The 27506-nt window shown below is 40.4% G+C and overlaps 1 protein-coding gene across 9 annotated transcripts in view; it reads left to right on the plus strand.

The window, feature by feature from the left end:
- The window catches only part of CPEB3 (cytoplasmic polyadenylation element binding protein 3), a 179121-nt gene that overhangs the window by 13325 nt on the left and 138290 nt on the right, over positions 1-27506 (plus strand). For 3 of the 9 annotated variants that reach the window (XM_059055462.2, XM_067025049.1, XM_067025050.1), the window contains exons 1-2: positions 12667-12757; positions 15574-16586. In XM_059055462.2, the coding sequence (XP_058911445.1) occupies positions 15585-16586 (1002 nt within the window). In that variant the 5' untranslated portion in view covers positions 12667-12757; positions 15574-15584. Of the gene's footprint in view, positions 1-12566; positions 12758-14931; positions 15024-15225; positions 15336-15573; positions 16587-27506 lie in introns of those variants that run through there. The other 6 variants (XM_059055460.2, XM_067025047.1, XM_067025045.1 and 3 more) reach the window with 5 other exon arrangements.

The raw sequence follows: 27506 nt of genomic DNA on the forward strand, positions 1-27506 counted from the left end.
CCCAGCTACCACAGGTATTGGCCAAGTGGCAACCACTTTGGGGTCAGTGTCTCCCTTTGACTCTCCTGGTCTTCCTCATTGCATTGCAGAGGTATTTGCCAGTTGCGTCCTGCCTCAGTAAATCTCTTGCTTGAAATTGGTCTCAGACTCTGTCTCCAAGGAACCTAACCTATGACACTATCTAATCTGCCTACTCTCTAAAGGTTGCCATCATTGGAACCTCTGTGTGTGTGTCTGGGTTTTGTTTTTGTTTTTGTTTTCTCCCCCAAATATACCCCAAAAGTGCCCAAATTAAATGTACACCTTGATGAATTTTCAAAAACTCAGCTTCGTTTTTATCAAAGAAAGAATAAGAAAATGAGTTTGGGTAGAGTGAGAACCACCTACATTTACAACTTCCTCATGGTGAAGTTGCCAAGGGAAGTTGGAAGTTTCTCTGATTTTAAAAGAGCAAACAGTTTTGCTCTTTTGGTTGACTGCAGTGTACTCTGAAATGAGAGGAACAATCTCAGTATACTTCATAATACATGTAAATGAAATGGGGAAAATAATGAGTGTCAGGGACCAGAGGAGAAACTGAATCATTTCACTAGAGGAAATGATTCAGAGAGAGGAAAAGATGATCTTCCTGAAGGTCAAATATCTATAAATCAAACATGTCAAAATATTGCTAAAATTTTGAGTAACCAAGATTTTTCTGTTAGTCAAGCTCTTTATAGTACTCTTTTGATTTTAAAGTAAAATTTCAAGAATTCTTCTGTGTTTTTGTTTCTCAGTGATAGAGCTTTCATCGAGAGTGTTTAGTTCCCCTCTGTTCAATTCTTTCTGTCTCTAACATCACTCTCCTCGTTCTCTCCTGCCTGGATGATACAGTAGCTGGCCTCCTAATCAACTATCTTTCTCTTTCCACTCTTATCCCCACCACATTCTGTTCTTCACACAGAACCACGGTGGCCTTTTTAAAGCATAAATCAGATCATGTCACTGCCCTGCTTAAAACTCTCCAGGGGATTCCCATCACACTTAGAAAAAAAACCCCAAATCTTAATTTAACCTAAAAGGCACTATACCATATGGCTCCTGACTACCTCTCAGACTTCATCTTGCACCACTTTCTCCTTGTTTACTCTAGCTACAATAGATTAGATGTTCCTCTAAAGCAGGGGTTAGAAAACTAAGAGGGGCCAAATTTTGCTAGAGGCCTATTTTTATACTGCCATTTTTAAAGGAGTGTGAAACAACTACAACAACAGGAACAAAAAGAAGAATATGGAACAAGAGACCTTGTGTGACTTGCAAAGCCTAAAACATTTACTATGTGGCTCTTTTACAGAAAAAGTTTGCCAACTTCTGCTTTAAAGGCTTATCCCTCCTGCATTAGGATCTTCACATTAGCTGTTCCCTTTGCGTCCTCCACCACCAGTCTTCACATGGATGGGTCCTTTTAATTCAGGTGTGAACTTGATTCATGTGTCACTTCATCATTGAGGCCTTTAATGACTACCTAATGTAAATATCTTACCAGATTCTCTCAATCACATCACCATTTTTGTTCTTTACAGCACTTATCTGATATTTCTTACTTTTTATTTTTTCAATAACCATTCCCCCTCTCCCCCCATGTAGAAAGATCTTTTCTTTCTTGTATACTACTTTTGAGTATTCTTGATCTTGCATTTAGATGGAAGAGAGCAATAATAAATGTTCGGAGCCTACTGCATAGTTGGTGCTCAATAAATGTGTTGAATGAGTGAATTTCCAGATAATTTCTGCGTATGAAATTTAGGTCTTCTGCTTCCTTTTTATCCTCTCTGAGAGGACCTACAGGGCAAACTGCAATAAAGAGCTACTTTAGAATGGAGAGGCCAAACAATGTCTCTCCCTTAAGAGAACAGATAAACTTCTCTTTTCCTTTTCCTTGCTTTCCCTGGGAGAGCCCATTGATAGAAGAGTGGGATGTTTCAAACGGATGTCTCAAGGACAACTTATATAAACAAAAAAAAGAAAAGAGGAAAAAAACCGTTTCACCTTTTTCTTTGGGGAGAGGAATTTTTTAGGGTGGTAAGATTGGTCGAGGTCACATTTTCCACAAGGCTCTGAGGCTTTTGGGTGAAGAGTTTAGGGGAGGGCTCTGCTTGGGAGATGGATTTAACACTAAGAAGAACCAGGTCTGAGCTCAAAAGAGAAGCCAAGAACAATGTGAATAGGGCTTGTTCTAGGTGATCAGGTATGAGGGAGGAAGGTAAAAGCCCAATAGCACAGGTCCTGGATTTTTCTAGAGTTTAATTATTTCACATGGTCAGGCCACATGTTTTGATTTTTGGTAGGAAAAATATGGTTACTAAAGCAATGAGAGGCATTGCCTGCTGCAGCTAAGACCGGTGCAACCAAATAAATTAATTAACTTAAAAAAATAAAAATAAAGCAATGGGAGGCAGTGATTGTAAAGAAAATGTGGGCACTGTCCTCAGGGTGTGGCAAGATGTGAGGGATAAGAGTTAAGCTGTAGAGCTTGAGTTTTGGAGTCAAAATAGACCTGAGCTTATTCATCCACTAGTTATGTCACCCTGGGCAAATTATTTAGTCTTTCTAAACCTTGGTTTCCTTATCTGAAAAATGAGAAGAATGACAGCTTCTATCTTTTAGGATTATTTTGAGGATTAACTGATAAGGCATGTAAAATGCTTATTTAGATGCCTACATAAATAAATGATCAGTTAGTATAAATATCATCATCATCATTGCCAGGTGGTGAAGAAATTTTCTAAAGCTACAGATGTTGAAACTAATGAACAATAAAATCTGTACCCTCTAGCAGTTTAAGGATATGTCCCACTGTATTTTGCTTCCATAAGTAGGAACACAGGATATGGAAAGGGGTGAGGTAAGAAATGTGTGGGAGCAAGATCATTGTTGTTCAAAGAAGCATGGTCTTTTTTTTTTTTTTTTTTTTTTGGTATGCGGGCCTCACACCGCTGTGGCCTCTCCCGTTGCAGGGTCTGGAAGCACAGGCTCAGTGGCCATGGCTCACGGGCCCAGCCACTCCGTGGCATGTGGGATCTTCCCGGACCAGGACACGAGGCCGTGTCCCCTGCATCGGCAGGCGGATTCTCAACCACTGTGCCACCAGGGAAGCCCAGAAGCATGGTCTTAACACAACTCATTTGACTCCTAATATTAAGTGGAAAGGAGACAAGGAAATCTGTACTTGTGTAGACCTTCCAGATAAACCCATCTGCATGTCAATGTTAGCTTTGGATTTCATACATTGACCTTTACTGCTTTACAGTTTATTGAAAATGCCCTTGTACATGCTAATATAATTCTGATTATTTGGGTAGGGCAGCTGTTATTATTATCTCTATTTTATTCTAGAGGAAACAAAGGCTAAGAAATTGAGAACATGGGTTTTAGAGTCATATTGCTAGGGTTCGAAAACCTGGCTTCTCCACTTCCCAACAGTGTAACCTAGGGTAAGTTACTTGAACTTTCCAGAGCCTCAATATCTTCATCTGTGAAATGGGAGTAATGAAGATACATACCTCTTAGGATTGTGTGAAATTATTCATGTAAACAAAGTACATGGTATGGCAAATAGTATGTGTTCAATGAATATTTGTTATTGTTATCTCCCAGGGCCAGGCAGCTAATAAGTGGTAATGCTAGTATCTAAATTTAGATAATTGGATTTCATACCTTATGGCCTTTCCACACACCATCTCCCATAATATTAATAATGTTAACTCTCTGCCACTGTGATGATGTATGATCCATAACATTAGGACAGGTGGTCTAATTTGTTTTTCCAAAAGTGGTAGGAGATCCATCTAAAGTATCCCTTTTGGTACAGTTGGCACACATATCTGTTTCTCAGCTTCTTCAGTAAGAGGACAGCTGTGGCTTCAGGACAGAACAACACCAAAAAGCTCTGGACTTTGTTTCCACTGGTTGGAGCAAAGTACTGAGGATACCAGTCTGCCACATGAGAAGACAGAGATAGCCTACATTAAACTGAACCAATGGGAGACTTGTAGTATAGTTGAAAAAGCATGCAAACTAGAACTAATAAGTTGGAAGACTTGAATTCTAATCTTGGATCCACCAGTTATTAACTATATCGTGTAACATCTCTGAGCCTGGGTTTCAACATCTTTATTTATTCTTTATTTTTCTAGCTTTATAGTCATCCTTGTTGCTGTCACCTATTCATACAGTCCCTTTGTGGAAATTAGGAAAAGATGCCTTTTCCTCCAGGCAGAAGCAGCTCTGCCACTAAGGTTCATGAGCTTGGTGCCCGGAGCATGTAGATTTCAGTCTCTACTAGCCTCCTTGGCCAGCCTTCTGGTGCACTGCAGAAGGAAACGCAAGGGCCCTGTCTGTGCCGTCTTTCCACTGCACAGGGCTGTTAATATCAAGTGAGATAATAAGTTGAAGGCGTTTGGTAAAGTCTAATCCCCTCTGTGAATGTAAAGCACTGATATCACACAAACACTACCTGATTTCAAATACCAGGATCCAAGGGTGACTTGGGTAGACATTCTGACCATTGCCCTTCCCTTTGGTTCTGATGATCCTGGTGACTCGTTAACTCGTACAACACCTATTGTGTATGTCTGTAGAGATTGTGGCCAGGAAAGATTTTCTCCATCATTTTCAGGCTTGGACCAGCCTTGCTCTCTAGATACAAGACTTAAAATCAGTTCTTTGGATGATTCATCCTCTTGGAAACAATCATATTGTTTTTAGAACACCCTGGAGTGGGACTGGGTCTTCCTCATAGGTGGAATTTGGAATCCTTTGGTTAGAATTTTTCTTTGGTTTTCAGGCAGAGGTCATTGTATAAAAGCTTTGTGTCAAGGGGAGAAAGAAAATTTGCTGAACCATAATTTGCCCTCTTTTCACACCTCTGAAGCCCAAGCTATCTGCTGGGCTGTTCAGATCAAGTAGGACAAGAGGACCTGCTTGTATGGCCAGGTAAATCACCTTTCTACGTTTCCATTTTGTTATCTCGAATTAGGGACAATAACAGTACTTACCTCATAGGTTTATTACATGGATTAAATGAACTAATAAGTAGAAAGCACTTGGCACACAGTATATGTGCAATAAATGTTGGCTCTAATTACTAGGCTCCCTGCAGGATACTACCTGACTTTGAGGAAGAACAAAAGCATAAGTTCCAGTGCCTTCCCTCAAGAAGCTTAGAGTTCTAGCTGGGGAATTAACATAATTATACCAGAAAAGGTAAATAGAAATGCAAAGCTATAAATGTGTGGTACAGATAGATGCTGTTTTTAGGAACTGGTGTTTGAACTAGGCCCTGAAGAAAGGTGAGATTAGGATAAGTAGAGAGGATGAGGAGGGTATGCCATATGGGAGCGGTAACATTAGCAAGGTTCAGGACCACAAGTAGACCAATTTGCCTGGAGAAGTGGGGTCAATGCTATCTGAGAATAAAGGTTGGGATTAGAAGGAGAGAACCCTAAATAGTAGGGTAAATGTTTGCTCTTGTCCCATAGAGAACGATGAGTGACGCGGTAAAACTTGAATATGGAAATGTCCAGCAGGCAGTTGGAATGCTCTTAGGAAAATGCTCAAAGCTGTAGCTAAAACTTTCGGGTTGGAAGTTGAAATTGTGGAAGCTGGTGATACTTCTAAGGCAGCTCCTTGAGAGGTGCCTGTTGATTCCAATTTAATGAGGGCAACCTGTGAACAGCATTTAAAGTGAAATGGTGAAACTGTCAGGAGATTTGAAGAACAACTTAAAACATTAACTAGGTAGGGTTTGCTTCTCTGAAGTCTTTGCTTCCCAGGGGGAAGCTGTATTTAGTGGCCAAGGGACTGAGAAGAAACTTCAGAAGTGAAGAACCAGGAGAGCAGTGTCTTCAAAAACAATGGAGTACTGTTGTGTTAGTTTTCTCCTGATCTGTAACAAATTACCACAAGCTTAATGGCTTAAAAAAAAAAAACAACCCCACTCACTTACTAACTTACAGTTCTGTAGTCAGCATGACTGTGGGTTCTCTGTTTAGGGTGTCCAATCCACTTTCAGGTTCATTCTTATTGTTGGCAGAATTGCCTTTGTAGGACTAAGGTCCCTGTTTTCCTTCTAGCTTGGAATCTTGGGGAGCCATCTTAGAATTCTGCCTAATGCAAGTGTTTTATGAAAGATAAATGGCAAATAAAATAAGAATTGAAAAGGTGTCAGTTGGTCATTGGTGATTTGAGTAAGATCAGTAGCAAGAGCAATTTTGGAAGGATTGTAGGGGCAGAAGCCAGATGCAGTAAGTTTGTGGAGTCAGCTGGAAGTGAGAAAGCAGTAAAGCTTGGATTTAGGGTTTCTTTCAAATGGCCAGGCTGGAATGGGAAGGAGAAAGTTGGACATAATTAACTAATGAACTAGGTCTCAAGGAAACTAGATGGAATGAACTCTAGACTATAGATGGAAGGATTAGTGTGGACTTGTAGGGGAACTCAGCTTCCTCTGAGGTAGGAGGAAAGCAAGTATGGGTGGTGATGTAGATAAGTTTGTAAAGAGAGGGTGGGCAGCTGAGAAATTGAGGAAATTACTAATATCCTGTTTTCTCTTAGAGGTTAGAGACAAGGTCAGTTAAAAAAGCAGGTGAAGTTTTGGAATTTGTACTTTGTGGCTTGGGGGTTTTTCATAAAATTGCTGAATGAAATAAAAACTAATGGACAGAGAGGCAAGAAACATAAAGAACCCCAGGTGCTCTTCAGAGTGCCCACCAAACCATACCTGACTCACCTGGCTCCCCTTTTGCTCCCTTTCTTTTGTTCTGTTCTCAGACAGTCTGATCTAGAATTGCTTAACCGGTCCTTACTCAGAGGAGGTGGACTTCCTGCTAGTAAATTGTCTTAGGCTTTAAGATCTTAAAAGCTTTCTAGACCTTAAAAGCTTTAAGATCTTAAAAGCTTTCTAGATTACTTAGGGGATATCTAATTTACCATAGTTGACCATAATGATTTTTCCTTCCTTAGGCTGTGGGGTCTTTGAAGTCAAGGGATTTAGGCTTTTTTTCATCTTTGCACTTAGTGCCTCTGATACAAGTCTGGCACATAGGAACTCCCCAGTTTTATTTCTCTAGCTTAGATGACCCAGACTTAAGGCTCCCCTCCGTATTTGGCCAGATTGTGCTATTTTTTCCTCTTTACTTTAGAGAAGATAGTTAACCTTTACAAATACATGTATATGTTTTATAAATTTAAAGAAAGTATAACAAAAATGTAGAAAAGTACAAAAATCATGTCTGTTTTCTGAATTTTTAAAGTAAATATACTTGTGTAACAGTGTCCAGTTCAAGAAACAGAGTAGGGACTTCCCTGGTGGTCCAGCAGTTAAGACTCTGCACTCCCAATGCAGGGGGCCTGGGTTCGATCCTTGATTGGGGAACTAGATCCCGCGTGCCACAACTAAGAACCTTCATGCCACAATTTAAGACCCGGTGCAGCCAAATTAAAAAAAGAAAAAAAAAAGTGTATCACCAGCATCCCTGCAGCCCCCCCCCCTTTTAAACATATTTATTGGAGTATAATTGCTTTACAATAGTGTTAGTTTCTGATTTATAACAAAGTGAATCAGCTATACATAAACATATATCCCCATATCTCCTCCCTCTTGCGTCTCCCTTCCTCCCACTCTCCCTATCCCACCCCTCTAGGTGAACACAAAGCACAGAGCTGATCTCCCTGTGCTGTGCGGCTGCTTCCCACTGGCTATCTATTTTACATCCGTGTCCTCAAGCCCATTCTCTACATCTGCGTCTTTATTCCTGTCCCCTGCAGCCCCCTTTTATATCCCCTATCAATCATTATTACTCTGCAGAAGTTACCAGCATGCTGCCTTCTAGCCCCATAAATTAGTTTTATTAGAACTTTATATAAAGTGAATCATACAGTATATATTCTTAGGTGTCAGGCTTCTTTCACTCAGCATTGTATTCATGCAGTTCATCCATGTTGTTTTATAGAGCTGGTGTCTATTCATTGTCTTTGCCTTATGATATTCCATTATATACTTCTATCACAGATTTACTTATTCAGTCTATTGTAGATGGATATTTGGGTTGTTTCCAAGTTTGGGCTATTATCAGTAATGTTTTGAACATGTCTTTTGGTGAACATATGTTTGCATCTTTATTGGGTATATATCTAGATGCAGTATTGCTGGGTCATAAAGTGTGTGAATGTTTGCTTTAATAGATCCTACTAAATAGTTTTGCAATGTGGTTGTATAGTTATACTAAATTATACTTCCATCAGCAGCATTTGAGAATGAGTTACCCCACATCCTGTGAATGTGTGGTATTGTCTGCCTTTTCCAATTTTAGCCATTCTGGTTGTATTTTGTATTTCTTTTATTATTAGTGACGTAGAGCACCTTTTCATGTGCTTTTTGGATATTTGAATATCTTTCGTTAGAGTCTCTTGCCCATTTTTCTTAGGGATGTTCACTGTTATTAATTTGTAAGGGTCCTTTATATATTTGAATTACAAGTATTTTGTTGAAAAAGAAATATATATAACATATATTTCTCCCATTCTGTGATTTTTCACTCTGACTTTCGGTAAACAGATGTTCTTAATTTACTTAGTTTAATTTATTAAAATTTTCCTTTATAGTTATTGCTTTTGTGACCTGTTGAAGAAATTGTTGCCTGCTCTAATGTCATGAAAATATTCTTTTAAAGGCTTTATTGTTTACCTTTCACATTTAGACTCACAATCCATCTGGAATTGATTTTTGTGTATGGTGTGATAAGGGTGAAGGTCTCTTTTTTGCCATATGGATATTCAGTTGACTCCAATATCCTTTATTGAAAAGACCATCCTTTCACTACTGCAATGTTACTGTTTTCCTAAATCTGGTCACCATGTTACAGGAAGGGGGATCCCTTCCAGGGCCTGAAAGTGGGCTCTGGTCTAACGCTCAGAAATGAATTGTCCAAGGAAACACATGTGCTGACAAAGCAAGACACTTTATTGGAAAGGGGAACCCAGGCGGAGAGCAGCAGGGTAAGGCAGCCTAGGAGAACTGCTCTGCCACGTGGCTCACAGTCTTAGGTTTTATGGTAGTGGGGTTAGTTTCTGGGTTGTCTCTGGCCAATCATTTCTGGCCCATGGTTTGACTTAGGGCCCTTCCTGGTGGCGCGTGCATCTCAGCCAAGATGGATTCCAGAGTGAAGGAGTCTGGGAGGTGGGTTGTCTCCTCCCTCTTTTGGCCCCTCCCGAATTCTCCTGGTTAGTTTTCAGAGGCAGCACCATGTTCCTTATCGGGACCTCTTGTTGTGAGATAACTCAGGCAAGCGGTTATCATCGTGCCTGGCCAAGGTGGGTGGTTTTGGTCCACAGTTCCTTAACAACTATACATATGTGGATCTGTGTCTGGACTTTTTGGTCCATTTGTCTATTTGCTTATCCTGTGCCAATAACCACACAATCTAATTATTATAGCTTTATAATAGGTCTCGATATCTGGTGGTGTAAGTCCCTCTAGGTTTATTTATTTTTTGCCACCTAGAGTGTGTTGGCATCCTTGCCCTTTGCATACAAATGTAAATTTAATTCAACAAATATTTCCTGAATACCTATTTATTATGTGCTAGGCACAGTGATAGATGTTGGGAATATAGCTGTCAATAAAGATAGGCCTGGTCCTTTCCTTTTAGTTGGGAAAGCCATTCAAATGAAGTGAGATGAGAAGAGGGCCTAGGACAGAGCCCTGAGGAAATCAATATTTAAAGTCAGTTAGCAAAGAAGACAGAGAGAGAGCATGTGTGTGCACATGTGGGCAAGCGAGTAAAACTGCAAATGTAAGAAAACCAAGAAAGGACAGCATGAAGGAAGCCAAGGGAAGAAGGTATATCTAGAAAGTGTGGTCAGTTATGTCAGTGTTGCTGCAAGGTCAAGCAAGATAAGACTAACAAAACATCCTTTGGACTTAGCTCTGAATGGCTATTGTGAACTTAATGAAGCAGTTTTTGTGGAGGGGTAGGGTGTGTGTCTTTATTAGATTGTAAACTCTTAGATGGGAACAAAGTTCCTGTTCACTTAGTGCTTAATGAATGTTATTTTATGATGATAATCCAATGATCTGCATACTGCTGAGCATCATAAAGGTCCAAAATTGTGCTGTTTTATAACACTTCCCATTCTTGCAGCTGATGAAAAAGTAATTGCTCTTGTAAATGGAGGATAATTTAATACTTACTCAAACCTTGGCTGTTTTATTTATTAAATGAACTTTATTTATTTATTTATTTTGGCCACTCTGCGCAGCATGTGGGATCTTAGTTCCCCGACCAGGGATCGAACCCTCGCCCCTGCATTGGAAGCACTGAGTCCCAACCACTGGGCTGCCAGGGAAGTCTCAAACCTTGGCTGTTTTAGATACTCAAAAACTATGCTTCATCCATCCATTCATTTATCCATTTATTCACTTATCAGCAAGGGTACATGGAGCAACCACCAACTACCCGGGGACTCATAAGCATTGTGCTGGAGATGTAAGCAGGGAAAGAAAGGAAAGAAGGAAGCCTAGAAAAATGTATTTGACCCAGGTATATCTCAATGAATTAACTTTGCAAGTGCAATCTCTATTTTTACAGCCTTCCATGACTATTCAAAAGGGGTCTATGGTTAAGCTTTGTGACCTAAAGACAAAATTTCAGAAAATGCTTCCTTTTTGGTTAAATAAAAAACAAGATTTCAGTAGAGAAGTTCTTTGTCTTTGTTAGGGGTCCTCCTATAATTTATTGTTTGCTTGGTATTTACTTATACCTTCGTATATATGTATGAGTCATTTTCTTTTAAATTTGAGTGCTCGTTTTAGGAGTGGAAGAGCAGAGATAGTTCATTTTCAAATACAATAAAATTATGTTAAGTATGGGCTGTGCTAATTATTGTCATTTATCAAAGGGTTAGAGGCCAAAGTTTATTTTTCTTCATTGTGAGAATTATTAGTAGACCTGTACTTGGGGTCAGGTGGATTGATAAATGCCCAGGTAAACCATTTTCAAGCACACATGAATAACTTAAGAACTTCTACTTACCGATGAAGTCTTGACATATTAATTTCAAATAATTTTAAAAAATCGATTTCTTAAAACAAGTCTTTATAAGGGTTTTATGAGGGAACTTTTTTTTTAACTTAATTGAAGTGCTTGAAAATGTAGACGTTTGGTAGGTTAGGGAAGTATTCAGGAATAAGATTAGCCATGAGTTGATCTTTACAGACTCTGTAATGAATATGGTTAGTATAGCATGTTGGCGGAGGTAAAGCTTTCTTTAGGAAGGTAGAGGAAGAAAAAAAAAAGGGGAATAGACGCTAAGTTCACGGTAGGAATAAGAAGATAATTTATTTAATTCTTTTAAAAAGAGCTTTCGGCAGATTCATTCAAAATTATTTTTTCCTCTTAAATTGTTAGTTTTGTTTTTTTCCTTAGAAATAACTAGAAACAAAGACTACTAACTGCTGCAAATTGGTAGTCTCTGGTAATACTACTTTAGTTGTAATTGGTGAAGAGGGGAAATAGAGAAATAAGACAGTTTTAAATGGTGCTTAACATTTTTAGTTCTAAGTCCAATCAGCATAATCATCAACTGACATTTACTCTGAACCTCTTGGGTGAATGGCACTGAACCAAATCCCACAAGAAATAATATCTTCTGCCTATGTGAGCAAACTGGTAATTGAACTATTGCTCTCAGAAGCTATAGATAATACCAGTTGATAAGATGTTATGAGATTCCAGCCTTGGAATTATGAGGTTAAGATAGGAAAAATGTACACCGGAAAAAAAAATTTTAGATAGAAACTGTATCTACTTTCTGTCTTGAATAAAGAAGTCACTGCCCTATACGGTGAAACTCTAAACATGTCAAATATTTTTTTAATGTTTAACCAAACACTATTTTAGCTTAAAAGAGTTGAATTTTATTTGATTGATCATTTTATGAATAATGCAAGGTAAACTTTCATTTTGACAAGTAAAATAAGGAGATGAGTTGATTTCGAGCATATGAAATAGAATCTTGAAGTAATTGATTTGTGCCTTCATTTCAAATACAAAGAAATCTTGGTGATTAGATAAGATGTCAAAAATTCGTGACTGAAACCTATTTTTAACCTGACCTCCAAGGTTTATATCATATTTAATATTAAGGTACTTTTCATTTTATAATATTAAGCATGTGTCTTTTAAGTATGGTCAGATTTTAAGTATCTTTCCCTAGTAGTCCACCTCCTCCCTTCCTTATTCCTCCCCACCCCATCTCTTTTGCTGTGGTAGGGTTCCTATTGCTGGCTACCCAGTCATTACCATTCTAACACCATTTAAGGTAGCTCCGTTGGGTTTCTTTATTTTGAGTCCTAGAATCCAGTTTCTCTTTTAACCTGGCCTCCTAAATCAGTTGACAAACCGGTTTATTTTCCCCCTGTGTTCATCTTAACAACTCGTGATTCAGATTGGTTAGGAAGATACAGTGTAATAGGCACAACCTCTTTCCCGTGGAATCAGTATTTTGGAGGCTTCCTCCTTTCCTAGCGGAACATTCTCCAGTCGGGCAGCGGACCTAGCTAAGGACTTCAGCCCCCACAGTTCCCTGTGTGCGCATGCCCTCTCTTCTTACAGTTGTCAAAGTGCTCTTGCCAGAGCGGTCACATAATCAACCTGAAAGAAGAAAATAAATACTGTACACTTTTAAATTTTATCGATCCTTAAAAACTGGACCCTCAAAGGTAACTGCTGCTAAGAATTTGTTACTTGAGATTGGGTGATTGCATGTAAAGGAAGATCTATTGTGTGTGGGGTGGGGGGAGGGGAAGGAGGTATCTATTTCTCGGACTCTGCTGTAAATAAGAAAAAAGAAAAAAAAACCCAACAAACAAAAAACCCACCCAAAGGAACAGACTGTACAAGCAGTTACTGACATTGCATATTAACTTTGTAAGTGTTATTTTCATCTATTGCTTATCTTTTGTTTAAAAGGGTCTTATTTATTAAAGATGGGTCTTGACCTTGACAGAGTGAATTTATGCAGGCAGTGAAATTTATGTCTTTAAGAAATATTGAAAAGAGAAATGGGTGTTCCTGGTATGATAAAAAATTTTTAATTTAATAAATATATTCATATTACTTATAGCCTTCAAATATTCTGAGTCTAGCTTACTTTTTGGCTTTTTTGCTATAGTACAGCATTAATTTTTCCACCACAGATATATAGTTTAAACTGAAGGCATTAACAGAAAGCATTGATACAAGCATTGGAAAAGCTGAGTGATATTAAGATTATAATCAAATGCATATTTCAGCCATGATGATATGGCTGTTGTAAAGACAATTCTAGCACACTGGAAGAGACTCAGATCCCAGATTATAATGGTTTACTGCAGCACTGCTTAAACCAAGTATGAAAATGTCTCTTTCTGTGTCCATTTCCTTTGGCAGCAATAGAACTTTGTGCTGTTGTGAATCCAAGCTTTGCTTGCCTCTTTGTCATATTTTACAGTACTGATCAAAGCCATTATTTTAGACGAAGGGAACTAAGGAACACAAAGTCAATCTTAAGTATGTTTTATTGGTAGTAGCTGGCAATTTGTGATGTGTATTATATTGGGTTGGGTTTTTTTGGGGTGGGGGTCAGGGAGGGAGGAGTAGAAAGGAGAATAAGGTGGCTGTGAAGCTTTTCCTCGAGCCCACTATTTTGTCTATGTATGAAACTTTGAAATGAAAGATTAACCATTTTAAAGATACTCTTTAATAAAACAGTAGAACTACTTTTAATCCCATTTCTTAGTCTGACATATTTTGCTTAATAGTTGAGAAGGGGAAGCATAGACATTTTCCAACACATTTATCTTACAACATTTATTATCGTGAGAATGTCCAAAGACAGAACTTCTGTGTGTATCTGAATGCCCTTTACAAGTGTCCTGAGAAAGATGCTTTTCCAAGTATCTGAGTTAATTAACTGCATTAAACATATTAATAACTTTGTTGCAATTAGTGAATCATCATCTAAAAATAATTGTATGTTTGGTCATATGCTCCTTGAACACATCAAAATACTTGTTTTCAGGGTCTTAGCACTGTAATATTTAAAACAATTAATGTGCTCTAAGGGACAAGCTAACTCAGTGATAACTATGTATGGAAATCTGGTTTTGAGCGATGACTATTTTCATCCTTGAATGATAAAACATGCTGTATGGCAGAGGTGAATATAGCCCTTCTGTGCGAAATGGAAAATACCATACTCTCCTTATATGGCTAAATGAAGCAGTGATGGCAATGCACTATAATTACAATGTATGAGAATTGGGGACTTTGTACTATGCTATTTTTAACACGTTAGCTAGCATTTGGTAATTCAGGGTCTTCAAACCATAATCTTTCACTGCTAATACTAGTGATAACAGAATGGATTCTAAATTTGCCAAAGTCTTGTGACAAAGGCAGTAGCAGGAGGATTCAAAAATGAAAAATCTGGCAACCCAGAATTATCTTGACTTTCTACTTAAATCTCAGAGGGATTTTTTTAAAAGCCCCGCCCCCACCCCATCTCATAGTCACAGTCCCCCGCCCCCTCCCTCCGTCCCTCCCTCCTCCCTCCCTCCGCGTCTCTCTCTCTGACCTTAAATCCAACCAGAACATTTCTTCACTATGCGGAGAAATTCTCAGGCTCCTGTTGAGACCTGAACCACTGAGATGCCAAAAAATCTCTTGTGAGGCAGAATTGGAGACGAGAAAATTGGAGAATAAGCAGAAAAACCCTAATCCTTAGAGTAACAAGAAGCAAGCACTTGAAAATGTTTCAGTAGATTTTTACCTCTTTAAAAACAATGTGTTTCTTGTTGTTGTTTGTTTTAATGTCTCCTAACAAAATGGAGTAGCTGCAGCTCCTGGGAGGCCAGAGAATGATTGTGCAGCTGAGTCCTCCTCCTAACAAATGCCAAGGATTTCCTCCCTCGTGGTTCGCTGCTGTTAAATGAAACAATTATCGAGGCAAGAAGGCAGTTTGCTAATCAAGGGGGATAAGACTTCTGTTTCTTTAAAGTGCCGGAGTGGGGGGTAGAAAGGGTCGTGTGCGGTGTCTTTTTAACCTTGCTGAAGGACGCAGCAGTATTTATTGACGTATGCAAATAGCTAGGGGAGGGTGGTGCTTGGGAAAAAACAGGAACCAGAATCGGTTTCTCATTGCAGGGTGAACGCTCTGAGTTCCGGTGAAGGGAAAAGAGACGTGGCGAAATTGCCGTCTTTCTGTCTTATAAGCACATCTCTCACTAATACAGAAAAGGAACCTAGACATCAGAAAGGGTGAAGACGCTCTCAGAGTATTTTTAGAGACCTTGCATGAGCTCCCCCCCCCCACCGCACCCCCCCCCACCGCTCCCCCAGCCGGACCTGTTCTTCTAAATGGGAGATTATGGATTTGCATTGCAATTGGCTAATAGCGGTGGCACTGGATTTTCGCAAGTAAAACACCCGCCCGCTTCAGCAAGGGGCATTAACGAACACATTGACAATAACGCGTCTCTCTTTTTTCCCGTTTCAGCTGCGCAAACCATGCAGGATGATTTACTGATGGACAAAAGCAAAACCCAGCCCCAGACCCAGCAGCAGCGGCAGCAGCAGCAGCAGCCCCAGCCCGAGCCCGGCACAGCCGAAGCCCCGTCCACGCCCCTGTCCTCAGAGACCCCCAAGCCGGAGGACAGCAGCGCAGTGCCGGCCCTCAGCCCCGCCGCGGCCCCGCCGGCCCCCAACGGCCCCGACAAGATGCAGATGGAATCGCCGCTCCTGCCGGGCTTGGGTTTCCACCAACCCCCTCAGCAGCCGCCGCCGCCGCAGGAGCCCGCGGCGCCGGGCGCGTCGCTGTCGCCGTCCTTCGGCAGCACCTGGTCCACGGGCACCACGAACGCTGTAGAGGACAGCTTCTTCCAGGGGATCACGCCAGTCAACGGGACCATGCTCTTCCAGAACTTCCCTCACCACGTCAACCCGGTCTTCGGAGGCACCTTCTCCCCGCAGATCAGCCTGGCGCAGACCCAGCACCACCAGCAGCCGCCGCCGCCCGCACCGCAGCCCGCGCAGCCCGCGCAGCCCCCGCAGGCGCAGCCCTCTCAGCAGCGCCGGTCGCCCGCCAGCCCCAGCCAAGCGCCCTATGCGCAGAGGGGTGCCGCCGCGGCGTACGGTCACCAGCCCATCATGACTAGCAAGCCGTCCTCGTCCTCGGCCGCCGCGGCCGCCGCGGCCGCCGCGGCCGCCGCCTCGTCCGCGTCGTCCAGCTGGAACACTCACCAGAGCGTGAACGCGGCCTGGAGCGCGCCGTCCAACCCGTGGGGCGGCCTGCAGGCGGGCCGGGACCCTCGCCGGGCGGTCGGCGTGGGCGTGGGCGTGGGCGTCGGGGTACCTTCACCGCTCAACCCCATCTCGCCGCTTAAAAAGCCCTTCTCCAGCAACGTGATCGCGCCGCCCAAGTTCCCCCGCGCGGCCCCGCTCACCTCCAAGTCCTGGATGGAGGATAACGCTTTCCGGACGGACAATGGTAACAATCTGTTGCCATTTCAGGTAATGCTCCAGTGCACCTGCACACGCCTTCCTTCTCTGCTCCCTTTGCCTTGTCTTCCCTGCCGTTTAATAGGCCGTTGATTTTTGTTCTTTAAAAAAGGCAGCGATGTCCAGCCGCCCTGCCCTTTTTCAAAGCCTTCAGTTCACTGGGGCTGTTCCACGACCGGGGACAAGGGTGGGGGAACACTGTGACTGCTGGAGGAATCGTATATATGCACCCTGACGAGATAGAAAAGAGCCTTTTTCTTTTAGCTTATTTTTTCCTTCATCGTGCTTGCGCCTCTTCTTTTGACCTTCGACAAGAAAAGCTGCAAGTGTATGGCAGGGTGCCGGCATAGTCCCAGGATGGGTAGGCTGAGATTCCTGTCGTTTTAAGTAGCTACACATTTCACGTTATGCAATCCCGGGCTCAGGGTGCCTCCTGAAAGCCCTCCACTCCCAAACCACTCTGGCCCCACTCTTAAAGGGGTTATTAACAGCCCTTGAGTGTTGCTATTTCAGACACTTGCATACGCTCAATTAAACTAATGTGAACACATGTGTTTATGTCTCGCGAAGGTGCTGGCATCATTAATAGCAATCATCATATTGCCCCTGCCGGGAAAATTATGAGTGTGAGATTCCAATAAACACTGGAACTCTATCAGGGACCAGGATGGAAGATTGGGAATTCTAGGGGTAACCCTTCCTATGTTACCTAGAAGAAGGACTTAGAAATTGTTTTTTCCAGAGGAAAGAGACAATAGGACGCGACCTTCAGAGCCATATTGCAATGGAGACTATTTGCTAGGTAGCGCTGAAATATTTAAAGCTGCAGTGTCCTTCAGTTGGGTTATTTAAGAAGACAATGCAGATCAATTACACCATCTGAAACTGGGCAAAGTGAAAGTCTTGCAACTTTAATGAAAAATGAGCCTTGTGTCTTGGTGTTAAATGCCAATGAAAAACCCAGGAAGTGCCCCAGACAAAAAGGTTGAATGGAGTGTCCTTATTCTGTTCTCGCTTTCTGATCCACTGTATGACCACATCGGTTGGCAGTGTCCTGGACATCTTGAGTTGGAAAGGGGTGGTGAGGGGGAGTGTTCACTGGAGGGCTTTGTTCTCAGGTAAACATTCACCCTTCACTTACAAATTGATTTGGCCATGCTTCCAGGCTCAGTTAAAAAAGAAAAGAAGGAAGGAGAGAGGAGGGCTTCGGATAAGACCCAGTTTGGATCTTTGGATCCAAGGAAATGAAACAGAAATCCTTTGAGCATTGCTGAAAAATGGCAGAACCGACATTTGACAGTTAGTTTAAAGCATCAGGTGCAATTGGAGACTTCATTTTATTGCTGTTTACATTTCAGATGTGATGTTTGGCATGGCTCCCATCCATGAAGGAGGAGATAGGGTTATTAAGAAGCACATGATTCTCTAAACTAGAGCAAGGATTTTTAACCTCAACAGTTCAAGGGGGTTCCTGAAACTCATAAATTATGTGTATGAGAGTTTTTAATGAGACAGTCTTAACACATTTTTACAGGGCCCTTCAGGAATGGAAGAGTTTCATATTAAGGTATATTTCTCCCCATTATTCTAAAGTTTGTTTTAATAAAATGAAGAGACTGCACGCTGGGATTAGATCCCTAGAGAAAAGGAGGACTCTGCTTTCTGGAATTTCTTTGTGTGTGTGTGTGTGTGTGTGTGTGTGTGTGTGTGTATGTGGTGGGGGGCTGGACAGGGAGGCTGCATGTGGTAGGAGAGCCCCTCTTTTTCTACTAGTCCCTCTTATTATTCTGATGATCTCTACCCAAATCCAGTCTTAGAGGATAACCTAAAATCCAACAGGGAGGTTTTTGGGCCTGTAAGCTGATAGTGTAGACATCAATTATCTTTTTCTAAGAGTAGAATCTGAATACAACTAGCTTCTGATTATCTCCAGAAATGGGAACTGGGGAGAGATTAAATCCATAAAATTTCCCCCAAACTGATATTGACAAGTAATGTGGGGATTGCCAGTTGTTTCTCAGCAAACCATTTACCAGCCATGCTAATGAGAGCCAGATGGACTGGATTGAGTTTGGATTCTTGTTTTTTCATCCCTGGTAGTGCTATTGAGTAGGGAAAGATGGCCAAAAGATTTGTAGAAGGAGAGATTTGATTGAAAATTGAGCTTTATAAATTTGGCCTCAGGAGGAATTACATGGACTTTATGTCTCATTTCTTTTTCTTACTTAAAATGGAGCTTCAGGGTTTTGAAGCAATATTAGAACCAGAGTAGGAGTAACCTGGCTGTGTTTTGGCTTGGAAAATTATCAGACTTGGTTTGTGTTGATAAGCATATTAAGTTTAAAAAAACAAAAACAACTTGAGTCTTGTGTGCAGAATTTTACATGTTCATATATTTATTTAAATCATTTTTCTACAAAGGGAAGATAACTTAAGTAGCTCCTAATGACTTTTTAAAAAATTATTTTGACGAATAAGATTGTTCTCTTTAAATCTAGGACTGTATTTCATAGAATACCAACTTAATTTTTTAATTTCAGACTCTTTGAGCTAAAAGGGGCTTTCAGCAGTAGTAGTGATCTACTCTACTGTATCATTAATTTTTAAATTTCAGACTCTAAGCTAAAAGGGGCTTTCAACAGTAGTAGTGATCTACTGTAATGTAACATAATATTTTTAAAAAATCCATTACCCACCCCCAGCAGTGCTGCTTCACTCTCTTTTGCCAACCCACACAATAGAATTTTTGGAGCTTTACTTCTGTGGTTTATATTGTGAAAGCCATAACTGCATTTGAATGTGATTTTTCAAACTGCAGGTGCTTTCTTATGCCCTTCCCTTAATTCTAACAGAGTTGATTGGTTTCTTTGGGTTGGGGTGGCTGCTTCCTTAGGGATTACTTGTATCTAAAAGCCACTTCATTTCTATAAATAAGGAAACTGAGGTCCTGAGAGAAAGAATGGCATAACTTAGGTAATAGCGCTTTGGCTAGTTTTGTTGATGTGTGTCCTTAACTTCCTTGTAGCTCTAGTGCTGTCAGGTAGACTTCATTTATGTCAGGTTCTCTTTGGGCTCCATTCAAAGGGACTTACGTATGGAACTATCTCATGAGGTTCTCTATCTGGCTCTTAGTGATGTACCATCCACCAACAGAGCTCAAAAGCAGTGAGAGGGCTTCCCTGGTGGCACAATGGTTAAGAATCTGCCTGCCAGTGCAGGGGACATGGGTTTGAGCGCTGGTCCAGGAAGGTCCCACATGCCATGGAGCAACTGAGCCTGTGCCCCACAACTACTGGAGGCCGTGCTCCGCAACAAGAGAAGCCACCGCAATGAGAAGCCCGCGCACCGCAACGAAGAGTAGCCCCTGCTCGCCTCAACTAGAGAAAGCCTGCGCAGCAACGGAGACCCAACGCAGCCAAAAACAAACAAATAAATAAATTTCTATTAAAAAAAGTTTTTTTTAAAAAGCAGTGAGGTATCCCACCTGGTGTATTATACATATGCTTCATTCTCTATAAGACAGAGAAGCATAGATTTGTAAAAGGACTAGAACAGAGGTATTTTCTACATGTAGTGAATTTTCGGTTTAAATAGTGTTGTTGTCCAGAGAAGTTTAGAAGGGACTTTTTGCGGTACGCGGGCGTCTCACTGTTGTGGTCCCTCCCATTGCGGAGCACAGGCTCCGGACGCACAGGCTCCGGACGCACAGGCTCAGCCGCTCCGCGGCGGCATGTGGGATCTTCCCGGACTGGGGCACGAACCAGTGTCCCCTGCATCGGCAGGCGGACTCTCAACCACTGCGCCACCAGGGAAGCCCTAGAAGGGACTTTTGAGAGCACCTATTCCACTACTCTGCTCATTTTCCAGAAGAGAAAAATCAAAGTCCAAATATGTAAAATGACTTGCTCAAGTTCAGGTGGGTAGTTTCTATCAGAAGCAGACTTTGGAGGCAGATTGCCTAGGTTCACATCTCAATGCTGCCAGTTCCTGGATTTGTAATCTTGTGCAAATTATGTATGTGTTGACCCTCAATTTTGTCATCTGTAAAATGGGAATAATAAGAATTACTTGCTTCATAGGAGTTCAGATCAGAAACTGCATGTAAAGTGCTTAGCACAGTACTTGGCCCATAGTAAAGTACCATATAAATGTTGAGTTATGATTATTGTTATTATAATGGTGGGCAGAGGCTCTGCGTGATCTTTTCTTAGTATGGATTACTGCTTTTTCATCCCATGCAATCTGAAAAACCCCAAACTTCTATGTAATGTTATTTAGTCTTTTTTTTTTCTGTCTGAAGGTACCCCCTGGTTACTGTAACAACGTGATACTACACCATTTACCTATGACCCGGGCCCTTTGCTAAGCACTTTACATGTAGTTTCTTATTGGAACTCCTTTAAGGTAGAGGACTATTATTACCCTCATTATCCTGACAAAGAAATTGAGGGTTAGTGCATTTACATTATTTCCTCATCATCACACAGCCAGTAACTGGCAGTTGGGATTTGAACCCAGGAGATCTGCCTCCAGAGCCAGTGGACATCAGTTAACAGTGCAGTGTAGAAGCAGGAGATGGGCGGCATGTGTACTTGACCTTATGATATACCCTGGAGATTGTGTTGTTAAAATATATTTTATTGAGAGGAACAGAGGAAGAAAAATATAGTGCCATACGTATACTAGATTCAACAGTAGTCAATATTTTCCCCTATTTATTTATTTACTTATCTATGTATTTTTGAATTTGTATTTTTGGAAAAAAACTCAAATTATGTTCTGCTTTCTCTCTGCATTTCTGCCTTTATCCTGCCCCTCTATTCCTACCCCAAATTGAAAGCCACTGTATAGATTTTATATTTTCTGGCATAAGTCTGCTTAAATATAATTTAGTGTTGATTGTGCTGGTGGGTTATCTATAACAGAGAAAGAAATTCCTTACATGAATTCATGGGAATATAAATTATTTTGAAAAATAAATATGCCTATTCATAATAAATTTTGAAGAAACATCATTGTTTTCAACCAGCCTAGGCTCCTTCTTTTGGAACCATCTTTTCAGGAAGTAATATAAGTTGTCTACTTTATGGTTGCTTTTGAATAAGGATACTATGACCTAGATGTAAAACTAGAGACTCTTCTGTAGTTGGTTTCTTAACTACTGCTCCAATGCAAAACCACTTAAAGTCCACCCAACTCTACAAACTGTTTCAGAACTTATTGTAGCGTGGTTAATATGTATGCCAGCAAAGCCACATCATCTATATTCTATTTAAAAGAAATATTGGTTAGGAAATATTAGAAAGTTTTCTATGCTACTGAAAACATTTATCTAATATAAACTGTTTACTTTAAAATTGCATGTTGAAAAGTACTTAGCTTTAAACGCTTCATGACCTTGCAGCAAGTTGATATAAAAATATGCTCTCAGAAATGTAATGTGTTTAGATATCCTCTAAGACACAAATTTCTGCTTAAATAGCTTTCTCCGCTGGTTGGCCTATTTTGCTATCTTTCAAGGGCTGCACAAGGTGTAATGCTCGTCCATTTGGAAGGTGTCATTGCTCAGGTGGATTTTGGAGTGTTTTGATCTGCAAGTGTCAAAAGATTATGGCTTCGTTACTACAATATGAAAAATCTGATGCAGCCATGTGGATTTTACTGAGGAAAGGAATGGAGGGGAGTATAGAGTAGTGGACAGCCCATGAAGCTTGGAACGAGGAAGACACTGGTTGAAGCCTCAGCTCTGTCATTGGTGATTGGAGTCAAGTCATTTATTCCATGTTTCTTTTTCCAAGAAGTCTGCAAAAATAGAGAGAGAGCCTATCTTCTGGGTTTGCTTTGAGAATGTATACAAAATGTTCAAAAAATTAGATACTGTTATGACTCTTAAATGCCTGCCTAACCACCAGTAATTAGAGACAGTCCGAGTTTAATAGAGGAAATATTTGTTGATAGCTACTAGTCCAGGATTAAATGCTAGTTGATGACATCTGGAAGTGGAGAAGGCCTAGAAAGATGTGTCCAGCAGGGATGGAAGAGCAATGAAAGGCTCTTTGTATGTTATGGTGACTGCTTGTCCTAGAAAGCCAATCATAGTGCTCTGAAAGTTAGGGAGTATAGTGTTAGTCACAAGGATGGTGTATATTTGTAACTGCCTGCTTCTGCCATAGCTGACTCACCAATGCAAATGTGAGATTTTGGTAGTTCTGGAGCTCCAAAGGCTCTGATTTGAAGTTCCTTATCACCACTTCCCTGAAGACCGTGCCTGACTCTGTAGAGGCCAGCATGTTTGTCAGAGATAGAATTCAGTATAGAGGCCCAAGTTTGGATTTTGAGAGTTGAGGAATATCATATAGCCACAGCTTCAAAGGTGCTTTCCTGGGGAGATTGCTGTGCTTGCAGTAGTAGCCGGCCTTACAAGGAATTTTCCGCAACTGGTCCTTATACCTTGTACATGGCTTGTTCTCTGGGGGTTCTATTATGCTTCAGTTCTTTTACATTTAGTTTTCATATCCTTCAGTGTTCATTACAGGTGCTAGGCATGTAAACTTAATGTGAAACCATTGTAATATTTTGACTTAACTTGATGTGGAAAAGTACTAGTGAATTAAAATAATACAATAAATTAGCATCTTAGAATCAACACCACTTTTCTTCCCCCAGAAGCACTATTATATAATTCTCAAAAATAATGACTATATGATATGAATCCTTGTTGGCAATCTTCAGAGGAGAGGAACAGAAATGGGTACCAAACAGCCTTTATATCATTTGAAGTGATCATAGAATAAATGTACACAGAGGGAAGGAAACTTTGTACTGATATTGTGTGATTAAGACTGTTGTACAGCCAAATATCTTCATTCTTCAAGTGTTCAAGCTTATTTCAAAGGCAAGATCAAATTCAAGAGAAAAATATAACTCCCTATCTTTAGTAATTCAGTGCAACGAATTAAATGGCCAGTGCTACCAACTGAACCAGCGTCTAGAAGTTCATGAGCACTTGACACTTAGTAGGTGCTTATTACATGAATGACTAAACATTTAAATACAAGTTGCTATAGTTTTGTCCTTTCTACAATACAGTATATTTAACATTTTCAAGACAGATTCTCCACTATAGCATTTCTTTACAAGATGTTCACAGAATATGGGAACATAGGTGAATGTGTACAGAATGTTATAAAGGACATCTTCAATTTGTAAAAATAGAAAATATCTGACTTTTCAGACTTTATGGACATCCCATAGTTTCTAGGCTATGACTCTGTTTGTACTTTGGTATACTAAGAAGTAAGCAGGGTTCTTGCTTTGACATTAGAGATTTTGGCAACCAGTAGATGGGAACATTAAGTTGTATCCTATGAGTTAAATTTTTCTTTACCTCTTCACTGTTAATCATCTCATTCTTGTGGAGTTAACTTACCCTGTCATGGTGGTCTGTTTTATTCCTGTCTTCCCAAATCAAGTTATTAATGCTAGAAGTGATCAGAATGAGGGTCAAAATAATTTCTGACAATAACACTTAGAAATATTAAGGTGACAATTCTTTGGTCTAAGAGGTTGACAAAGAGTAGGTTATAGTAGGCCCATTCAGCTTAGTCATTCGTTTGAAGATCGTGAGATTGGAAAGCAGAGATGTAAAGGGCAAAAGACTTTCTATCTTAAATATATGGTAGAGTTTGGGGACTAGCTAGGGATTTAAATACTTCAGAGGAAACATTTTATTGATCTGACACTCTAACCCCCTACTCAAAGTCCAGGAGACCCAGTTCTTAGGTTTCAGATAGGCAGCAATTAAAAAGGACAAGAAGTGAATGTGCCCAGAAGCACCTCTCTTTTGCAATCTGCTGTGGAAAATTTCCTTTCCTCTTTTGGACTAGAGAAATATAAACTAGATATGCAGGAGATTAAAAATAGTGAAGACCAGTGAGGTTTATGAATAAAGATTGTGGGGAAAGGCTGAGAGACAGTTTTTGGAGCATGACTTTTTTTTTTATGTGTTTGCATTTGATTTCATGGGTAAGCTAGTCAACTCTTTGCCACATTGTTGTTTAAAGTGGTTGTAATCAATAGTAGAATCCTGAGTTCAGATAAACAGTTAAGAAGGATAGTGTAAGCGGTATTTTTGTTAAGCACGTATCTATTACAGGATTCCCTGATCAAAGGGATAGGATTTACATTAAGTATCTTTTGGCATCGTCATTCGCAGTCATAATCCATGTACTCCACCTTTTGGGTGTTGTATTATTTTTGATGTCTTCTCCAAATAGATTCAGCTAACAAATACATGGGACTCTGCATGTCAAGCACTGGCCTCACCCTTTGCACATAAATTATCTTATTTAATCCTTACACGTTCTTGTGAATTAGGAATTATGGTCCTACTTGAGACTCAGAGAATATCACCTGACTAGTTAGGTGACAGGAGGAATGGAAATGTAGGTCTTTAGACTCGATGTCCAGTTCTCTCATTTTATTATACCCGCTTGCCTCTTATCACTTACCATCTTTCAGTGTGTCTTTGATGTTGCACTCTTTCCCCAGATCTTCCCTGATTCCTCTCATCCCACATTGTCTTTATAGCACTTGTTACTGTCTGAAGTGAGCTGGGTTTGTTTGTTTCTGCACACTAGAATGTAAGTTCCACAAGGGCAAGGACCTTTTTCACTGTAGTGTGTTCAGGGGTTGTGACAGTACCTGAGATATTTTAGGCACATGGGAAATGTTTGTTGAATGTGTTAATGATTTATATTTACAAATGATTGATAAGACACTTATTGGTCATTTACATGTAGCTAGCAGTGTAAGAGCAATTTCATTTTATAAACATTTACCTGGCTGCTACCAGAGGTCAGGCACTAGGGATTAAAGCTAAACCATATCTGGTCCTCAGACAGCTCCCTGAGAGACATAAATTAAAATACAGGATGATAAGTTTTATACTTGTGTGTGATATGCACAACAAAGAGAATGTGTACTTGCAGAGGAAGGAATAATTAAATTTGTGTGTTGGGGGAGGGAGCAAGGTTGGGAAGTCTCCAGGAAAGTCTTTTGTAATTTAAAATACTTTCTCGAAGTTTTTCTGATTTCGAAAGTAATGCATATTCACTGTCTAAAACTTGAGGGAAAAAAAATTGCCCATAATTCTGTTACGCAGAGATAAGTACTCTTAATGTCTTGGTGCATTTTCTGCCAATTCTCTCTTTTTTTAATGTATACGTATAGTGTACTTTATATGGTTGAGATTCTGTATAAACAATTTTATCACCATGTTTTTTAGCTTTTCATATCATTAATTTTTAAACATTTTTTTACTATTACATAATAGTCCATCACAGGAATCCACTGTAATTTAACAGATTATTTCTGTATTTGGAGGATTTCGCTTTTCAGTTTTTAACTGTTAAACATAATGCTGTCATGAACATCTTTGGGCATTTTAAATCCTTATTTAGAAGTGAATGGGTAGGGTTCCATAGACAGACCAGGGCATGGGGTAGAGGTTGAAGCAAATATTTATTTTAAGCAGAGGGAAAAGCAGGGACACAGGTAAAAAACAGCATGGTGTGTTGAGGGAGCAGAAGATTCAGCATAGGGGTGAGGCAAGTGAGAGATGAGAGTGGAGATGTAGGTAGGGGCCACATCACAAAGGACATTCCAGCATTTCTGTGCCTTCAACTTTGTCCAGTAGGGACACTGAAGGATTAAAAAAAATAATAATTTATTAATTTTAAAATTTATTTCTGGCTGTGTTGGGTCTTCGTTGCTGCATGCGGGCTTTCTCTGGTTGCGGTGAGCAGGGGCTACTCTTTGTTGCGGTGCTCAGGCCTCTCACTGCAGCAGCTTCTCTTGTTGTGGAGCATGGGTTCTAGGCGTGCGGGCTTCAGTAGTTGTGGCATGTGGGCTTGGTAGTTGTGGCATGTGGGTTCAGTAGTTGTGGCACGCAGGCTCAGTAGTTGTGGCTCGCAGGCTGTAGAGCACAGGCTCAGTAGTTGTAGTGCATGGGCTTAGTTGCTCCACGGCATGTGGGATCTTCCCAGACCAGGGCTTGAAACCATGACCCCTGCATTGGCAGGCAGATTCTTAACCACTGCGCCACCAGGGAAGCCCACATTGAAGGATTTTTAAGCTGAGAGCCATTGTAAGGCTTTAATTTGGTGAATGAAGTGATCACATCTTTGTTTCAGAAAGATTATTCTGGGATATGGATTGTCAGGAACCAAACACAGACAGGGAAACCAGTTAACATGTAAGGACCTAAATTGATTGAGAGGAAGGGACAGACTTGATAAATGAATTAGGAGACCAACTGGAGGACTAGTGATTGCTTGGATGTGGGTAATAAAGGAGAAGGAGGAGTTTAAAATGACTGTTCAAGTTTTGGTTTAGGCAGCTGGGAAAAATGCTTTAGAGGTGAAAAGGCTTAATAGTGGCAGATTAGAATTTTCATGACTCATAAGCCCAGGTGGGTTTAGACTGGAGGAACTTCAGAAGAGAAAGCTATGTGTTGGGAATACTTGAGCAAGTGATTTGACATCTCTTATCCACCCATGCTTTTATATGACTCTTAATGCGTAGGAAGGAAAACCTTATTAAGATAGATTACTTTGTGGACTACTTATTAAAACACTAAACCTGAGAGAAGAAATAACTACCATTCTAAGTCAAGAGCTTTTTCTGATTCTAGCCTTATTTATTTATTAAAAAAATTTTTTTATTGTACCCTGAGAATTAGAGTATGTGTTTGCTTGTTAGTCATCTTGTTTATGGGTTACAGCTAGACATTGCAGAGAACTAACTATAAGGAATTGCTAACCAATCAGTCATATGGGAGGATCACAGGAATTAAGAGAAATGAGACCTGGCATCCTTTATTATTTAAGCTGAATAAACTCACTTGAGAGGTCAGTGTATGTTATTAGAAGG

The sequence above is a fragment of the Kogia breviceps genome, chromosome 2, assembly GCF_026419965.1.
Source record: "Kogia breviceps isolate mKogBre1 chromosome 2, mKogBre1 haplotype 1, whole genome shotgun sequence".
NCBI lineage: Eukaryota > Metazoa > Chordata > Mammalia > Artiodactyla > Physeteridae > Kogia > Kogia breviceps.